The sequence below is a fragment of the Mus pahari genome, chromosome 6, assembly GCF_900095145.1.
Source record: "Mus pahari chromosome 6, PAHARI_EIJ_v1.1, whole genome shotgun sequence".
Taxonomy (NCBI): domain Eukaryota; kingdom Metazoa; phylum Chordata; class Mammalia; order Rodentia; family Muridae; genus Mus; species Mus pahari.
The window spans coordinates 95,386,497-95,399,786 of record NC_034595.1 but is presented as its reverse complement, the minus strand read 5'-3'; the positions used below and the strand labels follow the sequence as shown (position 1 = coordinate 95,399,786).

General features: G+C 40.9%; 1 protein-coding gene across 1 annotated transcript; it reads left to right on the top strand.

Moving 5' to 3' along the window:
* Positions 1–3,303: 3,303 nt before the first annotated feature.
* LOC110323379 (oogenesin-1-like) lies at positions 3,304–9,405 on the top strand. Its single transcript, XM_021200557.1, is given in 6 exon segments — positions 3,304–3,357; positions 3,360–3,410; positions 6,583–6,650; positions 6,652–6,891; positions 7,416–7,982; positions 8,580–9,405. Coding segments are annotated over 6 exon segments (1,554 nt in total). The 3' UTR covers positions 9,154–9,405.
* Positions 9,406–13,290: the final 3,885 nt, after the last annotated feature.

The window sequence follows — 13,290 nt, the reverse complement described above, 5'->3', positions numbered from 1 at the left end:
GCACTGACTACTCTTCCAAAGGTCCTGACTTCAAATCCCAGCAACCACATGGTGTCTCACAACCATCTGTAATGAAATTTGATGCCCTCTTCTGGTGTGTCTGAAATCAGCTACAGTGTACTTAAGATATAATAAATAAATCTTTAAAAAAAAAAGTCATCCTCAGCTACACAGCAAGCTGGAGGACAGCCTTCGCTGATGAATATAATTTATTCTAATCGTACATAAATCTATACCAAGATAAATAGAGATGGTTTTGTGTTTTTTGTTTGTATGTTTTTGTTTTTATCTTTTTAGTGGTTGTTTTATTTATTTACATTTCAAATGTTATCCCCTTTCCTGGTTTCCCCTTCACAAATCTCCTACCCCACTCCCCCCTCCTGCTTTTATGAGGGTGTTCCCCCACTTACCCCCCTCTTGCCTCACCACTCTAGCATTCACCTATGCTTGGAGCATGGAGCGTTTACAGGACCAAAGGTGTCACCTCCCATTGATACCATAGAAGTCCATCCTCTGCTACATATGCAGCTGGAGCCATGGGACACTCTGGTGTAGTCTTCGGTGAGTAGTTTAGTCCCTAGGAGATTTTGGGAGGCATTGAGGGAATCAGGTTAGTTGATATGTTCTTCCTATGAAGTTGCAAACCTCTTCAGCTTCTTCAGTCCTTCCCCTAATTCCTCCATTGAATTCCCAGTGTCAGTCTGATGGTTAACTGCAAGTATTTGCAACTGTATTGGTAAGGCTCTGGCAGAGCCTCTCAGGAGACAGCTATATCAGGTATGCACTTCTTGCATCAGCAATAGTGTCTGGGTTTGGTGGTTGCATATGGGATGGATCCCCAGGTGGGACAATCTTGGATGTCCTATTTTTTCAGTCTCTGCTAAACTCTTTGTCCCTGAATTTCCTTTAGAGAGAATAAGTTCTGGGTTAATATTTTTGATGGGTAAGTGGCCCCAACCCTTAACCAGGGGCCAGGCCTAATGCCGGAACATTGGCTCTACAGGTGGTTTTGTGTGAAAGCTGCCCTAGGTTCCCCATAAGTTAAGGTTGTTAGGGAAAGGATCAGCCAGCACACTAGATAGAAAAGGAAATTGCGGTTGGGTGGTGAGCATGATGTGATAGCCCATACATTTAATCCCATCACTCTGGAAGCAGAAGTAGGCAAATCCATTTTTCTATCTGTCTTTGAGGCAAACCATATGGACATAGGGAATTCTAGACTATCCAGGGCTTTGTTGGGGTAAAAAAAAAATCCCAAAGCAACCGTAATGGCACTACATCGAAGACCTCTCCTTGGAGGTCTTTTGGGGTTCAGGAATACTTAGAGGTATACCGAATTTTCAGCAACCACATGATGGCTCACATCTCCAGTTCTAGGGCTCATCTAGGCTTCACAGGCTCCAGGCATTCATGTGGTACAGAGTGAATGCATGGTGAATTTCAGGTCAGTCTGGGATAAATAACAAGTTTGTCACAAAACCAATATTCCATTCACCTAAGAGATTGAATCAAGATCATAACATATCAAGTGCATACACACTTAGCTACCAGAAATTGGCTGTACGGAGTACTGAGGTCCTCCAGCACCCCATGCAGCCTCCATAGAAAACCACCTTGTAGCCAGCGTCATCTGTATGGCATTTGGATTTGTTTCAGACAGGACATTGTTATATGCAGACTTTGGTATGCTTTAGAGTCTATAAGATATCCTGGAATTCAGAAAAATGCAGGGAACCTGTTCTAGAAAGCCTTAACACAAGTTATCATTGCAATCTCAAGTGGGCAGAGTTCAGCTGCAGAATCACCTACCTTAGCGTGGTGTTATGGCAGGGGAATTCTTTCAGGATGAGCATACAAATGCCATTTCCATAGAAGCTGACCCTGGAGTGGGCACAGCGTTGCATGCCTTTAACTCCAGCCCTCCAGAAGCAGAGTTAGGTGAACCTGACAAAAACAATAAGCCCACGAATTAAATTAAACTGTACTAGAGATGAAGCCTGAGATGCGTTTGCATTTGTTGGAAATAAGTTTTCAGTCACAAAGAAAGAGACCATCAGGCCATGTTCAGTGCCTGGATAAACAACCTTTACTCTCTTAAGAGGGCATACGAGGGAGATGAATCACAGGAAAACAGAAAGTGGGCTTAGATTTTGTTACAACTCAGATAGTGACACTTCTATATCCACTGGGGTCAGAACTCACAGTCCTGTTTTATTGCCTAGTTGGAAAGGAATTGACACATGGTTTGTGGTGGGAGGCACGGAATCACTGCTTCATGCCATCAAATTCTGGAACAGGACAGAGGCCTTTTGCATAAGCAAAGGATCTCTCTCTCTCTCTCTCTCTCTCTCTCTCTCTCTCTCTCTCTCTCTCTCTCTCTCTCTCTCTCTCTCTCCTCTGTAATATTTGTGCAAAAGGTTTGCAAGTTCTGGCAGATAAACAAATTGAATTTCTTGTCTTAGACACAAGTTTTATGGCATTCCATTAAAAAATCTGATTATTTCTTTTGTTCTTTTGTTTCAGGGCAGCACCCACCTTCCAGCCCACTCCTGTCTTTTTAAAGTGCAGCAGGGGTGATGGGGACAGGAAGGCAGACAGACAGACAGACATATAGAGAGAGGAAGAGGTGTCTGGAACCACAGTCCTAAAGAATGTATCAGACACACTACAGACTGGATGATCCTTTCTCTCTAAGGCCCTTCTGAAAAACTAAGGCCAGCTTTTCCCTTGTAGCCAACTATCTTTATTTTGGTTTGTATGTATATAAGATTAGAAGAGATGATGACCATTATCTCAGGCTCTACTTAAGTTTACTGTGTAGCTGAAGATGAAATTAAGCTGATCTGCTTGGCATCCTCCCACTTCAGTCTTCTCAAGTTAGCACAGCTGAGGACTGACAGATCACCAGGCCCAGCCTTGAACTCCAGAGGCTGCTAGCAGAATAAGGGCTCCAGGAAGCTAGGACAAGGGGTTTAAAGTCCACACCCACAATGCTACTTCTACTTCAACAAGATAATTCGTTGGGCCATACATACACAAACCAGCAGAGTCTTGAACTCAGAGATCCACCTAACTCTGCTTTGCAAGTGATGTGAGCAAGAGCATCAGGCATAACCACTTGTCTTCAGTTCTTGACTATGGGTCTGGTTTTAGATTCTTCCTGTGTACAGATCTGGTCCAATTTATCTACACTATTCAAATCTGAAAATGAGCATGTGGATGGAGACTCAATTATTGAATCAGAGGCAGACTTTGACTGGGAGGGTGTGGCTACAAAGGAAGGGTTCAGCTGAAAGGTATATAATGAGTCATAGCAGGGAGAGGAAGTCTAGATTAGGTCTCTTGTAGTCTGGAGTCACACAGCTTTCTCCTGCCCGAATATAGTGATCTGTCACCGGTGTCCAGATCAAGTAAGTCTGTCAGCTCCATCAGGATACCTCATCTCATGTAGCCTAGTCTAGCCTTGTTCTCACTTGAAATTTTGTTTATATACTGTATTACTTGCTTTTTTTTTTTTTTTTTTTTTTTTTTTTGGAGATCAGTTATTCCTAGATAAGATTGCTTGACCTCAATCCTAGATATTCTGTATTTTTGGCTAATATCCATTTTTGGTTAGTACATACCATGCATGTCATTTTGAGACTAAGTTACCTAACTCAGGATGATATTTCCTAGTTCCACCACTTGCCTGCAAAATTCATGGTGTCCTGGTTTTTAACAGTGGAATAGTATTCCATTGTGTAAATGAATCACATTTTCTGTATCCATTCTTTGGCTGAGGGCTATCTGGGTTGTTTCCAGCTTATGGCTATTTCAAATTAGGCAGCTTTGAACATAGTGGATCATGTGTTCTTGTAGTATGGTAGGACGTCTTTTGAGTATATGTCCCGGAGTTGTATAGCTAGCTTGTCAGGTAGAGATGTTTCCAATTTTCTGAGGAACCACCAGATTGATTTCCTGAGTGACTACACCAGTTTGCAACTCTACCAGCAATGGAGGAGTGTTCCTTTCTCCACATCCTCACCAGCATGTGCAGTCACCAGAGTTTTTGATCATAGCCATTCTGATTATTGTAAGGTGGAATCTCAAGGTCATTTTGACTTGCATTTACCTGATGACCAAGGACTTTGAATATTTCTTTAAGTGCTTTTTGACCATTCAAGATTTTACTATGGTTGAATTAGGAGGATTAAAGAAGCTGAAGGGGAGGGTGAGCCCATATGAACACCACCAGTCTCGCCTTACCTGAACAACTGGGAACTCCCGGAGACTGAATTATCCAACCAGGCAGCATATACAGGCTGGTCCAAACACCGGGCACATGTATAGCAGAGGACTTCTTGGTCCCGCTTCAGTGGGAGAAAATGAGCCTAATCCTAGAGAGACTTGAAACACTATGGGAATGGGACTACCCTCTTGGAGACAAGGGAGATGAGGGATTTGATGATGAACTGTGGGAGTGGGCAATGGTTTGAATATAATTAAAAAGAAAAGATTGGCAGGCCTTAAACTTACAGAGATTCTTCTACCTAGACCACCTGGGGGCTGCGGAACCAGAATATCCCAGTGTGTTCTCAATTACATCCAATTATTCATTGGGTCATTGTCATTTCTGTGGGATATTTTTTTTATATAGATTTGTTTTTGTCTTTTGAACAGTCTCACTAAGAATGGCAGGGTGACCTTGAAATCAAAGCACTCATAGCTAGAATGTCAGATGTGAGTTACACAAGTTCCTTCACTACTGATCTTTATGTCACTTTAAGCCTGTCATTCTTTGGTGTGCTTTTAATCTCAGTAACAGAAATGCAGAGGGTGGCTGTGAGTGTGAAAACAGCTAGGTATTACATTAGTCTTTAAAACCAAAACAAGGGTTTTGAGAAATGGTTCAGTGGTTAAGAACATTAAGTATACTTCCAGATGTACTGTGTTCAATTCCCAGTAACTACATGGTGGCTCTCAACTATCTGTAACGGGCTCAGATGCCCTCTTTGTAGCTGTCTGAAGACAGGGATAGTGTATTCCTATTCATTAAAGAAATAAAACAATACATAACTAAATACATAAGGCAAAGCAAGCAAATGATATTTGCTTCTCACTGATACGTAGTCTCCAATTTTCATGGAAGTCAGGATGTTCTCAAACTTATGAGAAGAAACCTGCATGGACACACACATATCCATGTTTATGTATGTACATACATACAAATATGCTTGTGTATGTATTGTGTATGTATATGTACATGTATATACATATACATAAATATATGTATATGTGTGTGTGTGTGTGTGCGTGTGTTTGCATGTAACAGACCTTATATCCCAATCACAGCCTTCCTCGCTCCTATCCTCTCTTAGAAAGTAAATGGTATCTAACTCTGATACCAGCCAAATTGATAAAGCAAGTTTTAAAACAGCCATGGATAATACCATGTCTGTAAGAAGTAAAACAACCCCTCCCCCAAACAAACAAAAACCAAGGTATTTCCATGTGCTCACTAATACATGGTTTATTCTTTTCAAGGAGGCCAGGATGTCTTCAAATTATCAGAAAGAAGCCTGCCTATTTTCATTTATTGTTCTAATGAAAAATCTGAATATCACCTGAAATTAAAATTTCCACTCCTTTTTCTTACTTTTTTTGTCTTTAATTCATTTTTGCAGGTCTCAGAAAAGCTGTTATGGTGCTGTAGAAGGTACAAATTGTGGCATTGAGCTTGTGAGCCTCCTGCCTTCAGTATATGGATTTTAATCTCCACCTCATCGTTTATTCTTTCTGGATTCTTTATAAAGAGTTACAGAATGTGCCAATGACTACTGAAGGATAAACAACATTAATGTGCTTTTTCCTACTCTCTTTAGCTCTGTAGCTTGCAGAACTCAAGCTTGGAGCCTCCCCAATACCTTCCCCAGAAGGCCAGCATGGGTGATAATCAAAGATTAATGTCAAAAATTAGTGATAGGAATTTCAAAGACTTATTCTATGCAGTGTAGCTAAATAGGGATTGTGGAAGTTTGGAAACTGTTTTCCTTTTAATTTCTTTAAAGGTCTGGAAATGTAAGTATAGTCTATTCATCAAACAACTGCCTGAGCCTTCAGAGTTCCTGGCGATCCCTTCCCAGTGGGATGTATACATCCAAGCTGTGGCTACAATTGGATGTGGCCTTTGGGAACTAGGATAAGTTGGAGAAGTTTCATACCACCATAGAGAATTGTGGCTTTAAAACCAGCAAAGGGCAGAGCAAGCAGTTCTGGTTTAGATATATTATGGTGGCATCGGGTGAGCAATGGTGGAACACACATATAATCTTAGCAATTTGGAGGCACAGGCAGGCAAGTCTCACTGAGGTCTAGGCCAGTGTGGTCTATAATGCAAATTGCAAGACAGCCAAGAATACAGGTAGTTCTATAAAGATGCTCTCTCTAAAAACAAAGAAAAGAAAATTGAGGGTGATCAAATTGGTAAACTGAGTTCTCTATCCTCATCAGTAGTGATCTAGCCCTCACACTTCCCTGTGTGGGCAGAAGGGCTTCCTAAATTTCTTGTCATTAATAGTGTATTTTTTTTACCTGCTTTCCTAGGATTACTCTTTAGAAGAAGTCACAAAGAAATGCTATTCCCCACCCACCCTCCAGAACCTGGCAATTCAGTCTACTGAGGGATGAGGCCTTGGCCATTTCTGCTCTCATGGACCTGCCCCAGAGTCTGTTCTCAGTAATTTTTGAGGAGGTCTTCACTGATGGACATACAGGAATCTTGAAGGCCATGATACCTGTGTGGCCCTTCCCATAACTTTCTGTAGGAATGCCGATAGAGAACTGCAACCTGGAGACTTTGAAGGCTGTGCTTGAGGGATTAGATATACTGCTTGCACAAAAGGTTCAAACCAGGTAGGCAAGAGCAACTGGGATTGGAGCAAGGTTCACTGAGTGCTGAGAAGAAGCAATTAGGGACAGAGAATATTTAGCCAACCATGGATCAGAGGCTTCTGATCTTTACTTTTCTCTTCACCTCACATTCAAGATTGTTCTTCACTGGGTATAGAAGCTTATAGGGGTGTAGGGGTTTGAGCTCAGTCTCAGCTATCTGGGCAAATAATGGCTAATGCAGAAGACAGAAAAAGAGTAGACATATCCAGTGATGAATGGGTCTTTCCTACATCCCTCAAAGGTACAAGTGGAATGAGATTGGGATTAAGGAGACTGGAATGAAGGGAAGGAAGACAGGGCTAAAGATGCTACCCTTGCAAATAATGTTATGCATTTGCTGGGCATGTGACACTTGGGGTTTAATTCTAGGCACAGGAAAATGCAAAGTGTTGGAAGAAAGAGCTGATGCATGAGATGTGAAGAGAATCAGAGTATAAGATGTGTCTTCTTTTATCTTCCAATAATTATACGCTTTTCTCCCACAGTAGGTGCAAACTCAGAGAGCTCAGTTGGAGAGACTTGAGGATACAGGCTGGATCCAATGATGGTGAAGGCTTAGCAGAGTTCATGACAGAGAAGCAGCCAACTGAGAACAGTCCTGAGTGTGAGGTGAAGACAGAATTGAAGGTGATGACTGAACTCTTCGTGATGGGCAGACTTGATGAATCTACCACATACTTGTTGCAGTGGGCCCAGCAGAGAAAAGATTCCATTCATCTATTCTGTAGAAAGCTGGTAATTGAAGGCTTAACCAAAGCCACAGTGATAGAAATCTTCAAAACTGTACATGCAGACTGTATACAGGAGCTGATGCTAAGTTCTATCTGCATAGAAGAGTTGGCTTTTCTTAATACCTACCTGAGACAGATGAAAAGTCTTTTTGCTCTCACACTAAATCACATCATAGGTACCTTCAGTTTGGGTGATTCTGAAAAGCTTGATGAGGAGACAATATTCAGCTTGATTTCTGAACTTCCTACACTCCACTGTCTCCAGAAACTCTATATAAATGATGTCCCATTTATAAAAGGCATCCTGAAAGAATACCTCAGGTAAGGAATGGCTGAGATGGTCCAGTAAGACCAGAAAACACATCTCTTTTCTTTTTTTTTAAGATAGGGAGTCTTGATAATCTGGCTACAGTAAACCTAGCACTGTTAGAAACATATATGAGCAGATAAGCTGTGTGCTAAGATATGTATGATGAGGCATAAGCATGCCTCTTATTGCTCATGTGTTTTGAGTCCAGAAACAGGTTGAGCAGATGAGCTATAAGCAACACCGTGTTTCAAGGTGAAGATAGGATCATGGCCTTTGGAGGAATAAAACCTCTGAGAACTTTTAACAGCCCTAGTAGTTGTTAAATTTTGCTTGAGGTAGGTAGTTCTGCCTAAATGCACCATGTTGGCCTGATATATCCATTGCTGTGTTTTCCAGCCATGCCCTGAATCATGCCTATGGTGATACTCACAGGCCTCAGACTAGAATACTGTGAGTTGCGAGAGCAAGTAACAGAAAGTCATATCCTAGAATTTACTTCAAAGTGTAGTCAGAATGAGTTTGTGAGAAGTGCCATCTGCTTAGCTGCCAATTATATCAACCATTTTCAACAACATTTGCCAAAAAGCAATCATTTCTTCTCTTCCCAGGTGCCTGAAGAAGCCCTTGGACACGCTTTGCATCAGTAACTGTGACTTCTCACAGTCAGACTTGGATTACCTGCCCCATTGCCTGAATATTTGTAAGCTCAAACATCTGAACCTGAGTTATATATATTTATTTAATTTATTCATTGAGCCTCTTGGGATTCTTCTTGAGAGAGTTAGAGATACCCTGCAAACCCTGGAATTGGAGTCTTGTTGTATAGTGGACTCTCAGTTCAGTGTCCTGCTGCCTGCCCTAAGCCAATGTTCTCAACTCAGAGAGGTCAATTTCTATGATAATTATGTCTCTCTGCCTTTCTTGAAACAACTTCTACACCACACAGCCCAGCTAAGTCAGCTGATCCATGAGCGATACCCTGTCCCTCTGGAGTGCTATGATGACAGTGGTGTAATACTAACACACAGATTAGAAAATTTTTGTCCTGAGCTCCTGGATATACTCAGGGCCAAAAGACAGCTCCGTAGTGTCGCCTTTGAAACAAGGCAATGCTCTAAGTGTGGTGGGTACTACATTTATAATCTGGAAACCCAATGTTGCCTTTTTGTAGAACTACTATAAGCTTGATTGTGAAACCGAGAAATGGAAACTTAGTATTGGGGATTGGTGAAATCTAAGTGAACATCCACTGCTAAATGGAGCATGGAAATGTCAATCACCTAAAAGTATGAGATACACAGGAAAGTCAATATTTTCCTCTGAGCTGGTGAATGGATGTTTTATCTGCAGAAAGTATCAAGCATTCTTTTCTCTTCTAGGATTATTGTAGTTTGAGTGTGTTACAACAGAGACACCACTTTATGAGACTGGCCCAATCTGTTGACTGCATACAATAAATGTGTTGACTTTCTGGGTTGCATGTATGTCCCTATCAGAGCACAGAGCCTAATCTTTCCCAGCATTTCTGTACCTGTGTCTGGTTTCTTCTTTCCTCATCACCATAATTAGGTCAATGTTAGATTTGTGCATGTCATTTCATCCCAGGAATGGGTCTCTTTAATGGGACACAAAGAACATGGCTTCCCATACAGCTTGATGTTTGTGAAAGAAATTCATGTGTAGTATATTTAGATTACAGCAATTGAATTAGATATGGAGAAATGTGGGATGAGGGGATAGGTTTCATCAGCAGGCAAGAAAATGAGACCAAGTGAATACCAAGGCAGGCACACTTCAGGAACTATGTCTCTGTATTTAACCTTTGCTGGAAGACAATATTTGCAACATTTTAATACTCAGAGACCTGAATATTAAAGGACATTATGTGACCTTAAGCTACTCAATTCTTTATACTTCCAGAACAGTTCATATGTTGGTTAAGAAGAACTTCACTTTGTAGGCAGAGAAATAGTCCTAATAATATCATCTGGTTCCCTCTGACAGTTCCTCACATGGGACTTCCAACCTTCATGTGTAGTGCAGCTTCTTTAAGATATTGAGGTGACTCATAGCAGGTTGCAGAGAAGAGGATGTTCTCTAAGGAAATTATCAGTCTACTACTCACTTCACTTCTTCTGTTTGACATCCTTCTTGGTCACTGTCTCTGGATCTAATCCCATGGATCTCTGTCTCACTGGCGTGTAATGGGTCTTATTTTCTTCTCTGTAGGCCATGGAGTGCTGAGAATAAATATTCACAATTCCATACCAGGCAGCTTTTTAAAAAATGTATCAGGATGTTCTTCATGAGATTCTATGAATATCCCAACACAAGTTTAAACCATCAGTTTTCCGGACAGATACCTATAGAAAATGGAAGATATTCCTGGCAGGAAGTCAGGAATGAATCATTAGGTAGGGAATCCTCCCGAGTCGGCCCAAGATACACCAAGACCAAGTTCTAAGCACAAAGGAGATCTATGTGCCTCACAGGGACAAAAAGCATGGGATAAGAGACAAGACAGGATAGAAAACAAGGGAGAAGGGGAAGGGGACAAGGGAGAGGGTAAAGGAGCATTTGTCCTTGGGAGGCAGGGCTGGAACAAAGGGTTGCCTCTAGATAGAGACGAATACTTAGTCTATAGGCAAAAGGCATGCTATAAAGGTTAAAGGGCAAGCCCCATGTGAACATGAGGTATTTAATTTGGCTTCATAGCTAGGTAAACCAGAGGGAGTCTTTGATTGCTGGACTGTAGAGATGGGACTTGGTAGTGAGCCCCAAGAGGAGCAAAAATCCAAATAAAGGCATGTATTTGGGGGCTACACTTTGAAGTGTAACCTAATTGTTTTTAGCAAGGCACAGGAATGGGGGACAAGGACAAAGGCTGCCAGGGCCATGTTTGCCATTGTCAGACTGGCTACAGTCCCATCACTGGGGCAGGAGAATTGTTGAGACTTACAGTTTCAAATTAATCTATAGATCAAGACCATATACTAACCAAACCAAACCAAAAGACCAACTTCCTCCAAAATAAAGTACACACATAATACCTCACTCAATTTACTAACACATGACTAAATAAACAAATAAGACTCAGATATGATGAATGATTCACTGAATGGGCAATGGACTCTCAAGATCGTGTGAATTTTTTGACTTTCATGCAAGGAACTCCAACAATGGAGGTAATGAAAATAATCCTGAGCAACATCAGTTTGGGAAAAAAGCAACCAATGAGAAAACAGGTTTTCATTGGAAGGTGGAGCAGACAGGAAGAATGGTGAGGGTTTAATGAGCCTTGTTCTCAGTTTTCATTCACATCCCCCTGTGATAAAGCCTATAAATAATATAAATGGGATCTTTGTAAACATTTGCTGCTTTGATTAGAGAAATGTATACAGAGGTTTCTTGGAGAAATAATGTGAAATACACTCAAAATTAGATTGGTAGTCCTTTATACATACATGCAAGAAAAGGAAGGTATTTTCAATTATGAAATACACATGGATGTTTAGGTATAACATGAATAGAAGTAAAAACCTCTATCAAAAAAGAAAAACAAAAAAAGAATGGAAGTTTATCAGAAGTATTTGAAACTGTCTTATAGGCTAGGTGTGGTAACACACACCATTAGTCCCATTACTCTGCAGGAAGAAGCATTGATATTTCCAGGGATTCGGGACCAGCCTGACCTAAAGGGAAGGCCTGGGCCAAGTAGTGGGAGTGGGTGGGTAGGGGAGCAGGGGCGGGGGTGTAGAGGGAACTTTCAGGATAGCATTTGAAAAGTAAATAAAGAAAATAAAAAAAAAAGAAGTGGTTTCTAGCTAGGCCTACTTTAGTGAGGCCTTTTCTCAAATGACAATAAGAGCAAGACCAAGAAAAATACAAAAACACTGCATTTACAATCAAAACCAGTGTCTTCAACTAGTTCGTCTTAAGCAACTCTGAATGTGAATACTTCTGTCCTGTCTCCTGTCTAATGATTCTGGATATGATGGAGTATCCCAGTGGAGGAAAAGTGATTTAGAGGTAGTAAGGGGTGATAACAAGAGGCTAAAGCCAGGACCAGTCAGTGAGTCTCAGCCTCACTCCTCCCAGAGACTTCTCTCGATTCTGAACTGTGAACACTATCCCTTCTAAGTCTCCCTTCCAGCTCTAACTCCAACCCAAAAGTTGGAATGGACACCTGAGTCCTACCAAATGACAAATATAATTTTGTTTACTGCCTAGATGAATGTTGTTCCCTCTATGAAAAAAAAAATGAGACTTGCTTGAAAATCAAGAGCCTAGTCATTAAATCATTCCTCAACAGTGTTTTATTTAGTTTCTTCTTGTTTACTTAGTCTTAGATGTATCTTTGAGACAGAGTCTTTTTCTATGGCTTAGATTGGTTTCAAACACCAACTCTAGAAACTTCCTACTTCAGCCTTCCTTCTAAAGGGATGACTTTTTAGAGCCAACACATGTAGCTGAGTTGAATTTGGCCATGACCCACATAATTCTGTGTATAAATCATGTTGGTGTTTCTTTATCTTTGACAGTTGGGACATCCACAGAAAACATCCTAAAAATATTCAGAGAACCTTATGTAATCATCTTGTTACAACTGTGGTATCTGTTCTGGAATATATAATGCCTAAGTTGAGAGCTATGGCAGTCATCTGCAATGCGAACTACTTAAAAGTTTGAGGCAGGAGGGTGGCTTGCATCCATTAATGGTAGGCAATGTTTCTCGATATGTAGCAGAGTAGAAAGGGTCTTTTAAAAATAATTACAAACTCTGGTGTCACTTTCTCAGCACTGCATAAAGTAGACATGCTTAGCAATGTCTATTATCCCAGAACTCAAGAGTTTGTGGCATGAGGATCATAAGTTCAAGAACATCTTTAGCTAACTACCAAGTTTGCAGTCAGCCTGGGCTATCCAAAACTATTTCTCAAAAAATAAAAATAATAAAAACAACTTTAAAACTATCTTATGAAGAGGGAAAAGGCCCTTGGATATCTGTCAGAAAGGACTGTTTCAGAAAAGTCTAGTCCAGCTCAATGGCTACAGTTAAGGAAATCAAGACTGGAGCACATCCAATCATGGTCACACACACTGGGGGCACCTGGGAGACAGTGGCAGATAGATTTCTGGGAATTTGAGGCCAGACTGATAGAGATTCATGGTTATATCAGAAAAAGACTGGGCTTTAATCCAGAATGTTGACTCAAGTGTCACAGTGCCATTTCATTATGTCTAGCCTCTGCAAACTAACTAAACACCAGAAAGAAAAGGACAAACTAATAATTAACCAATCACTATAGGGAATTTTTT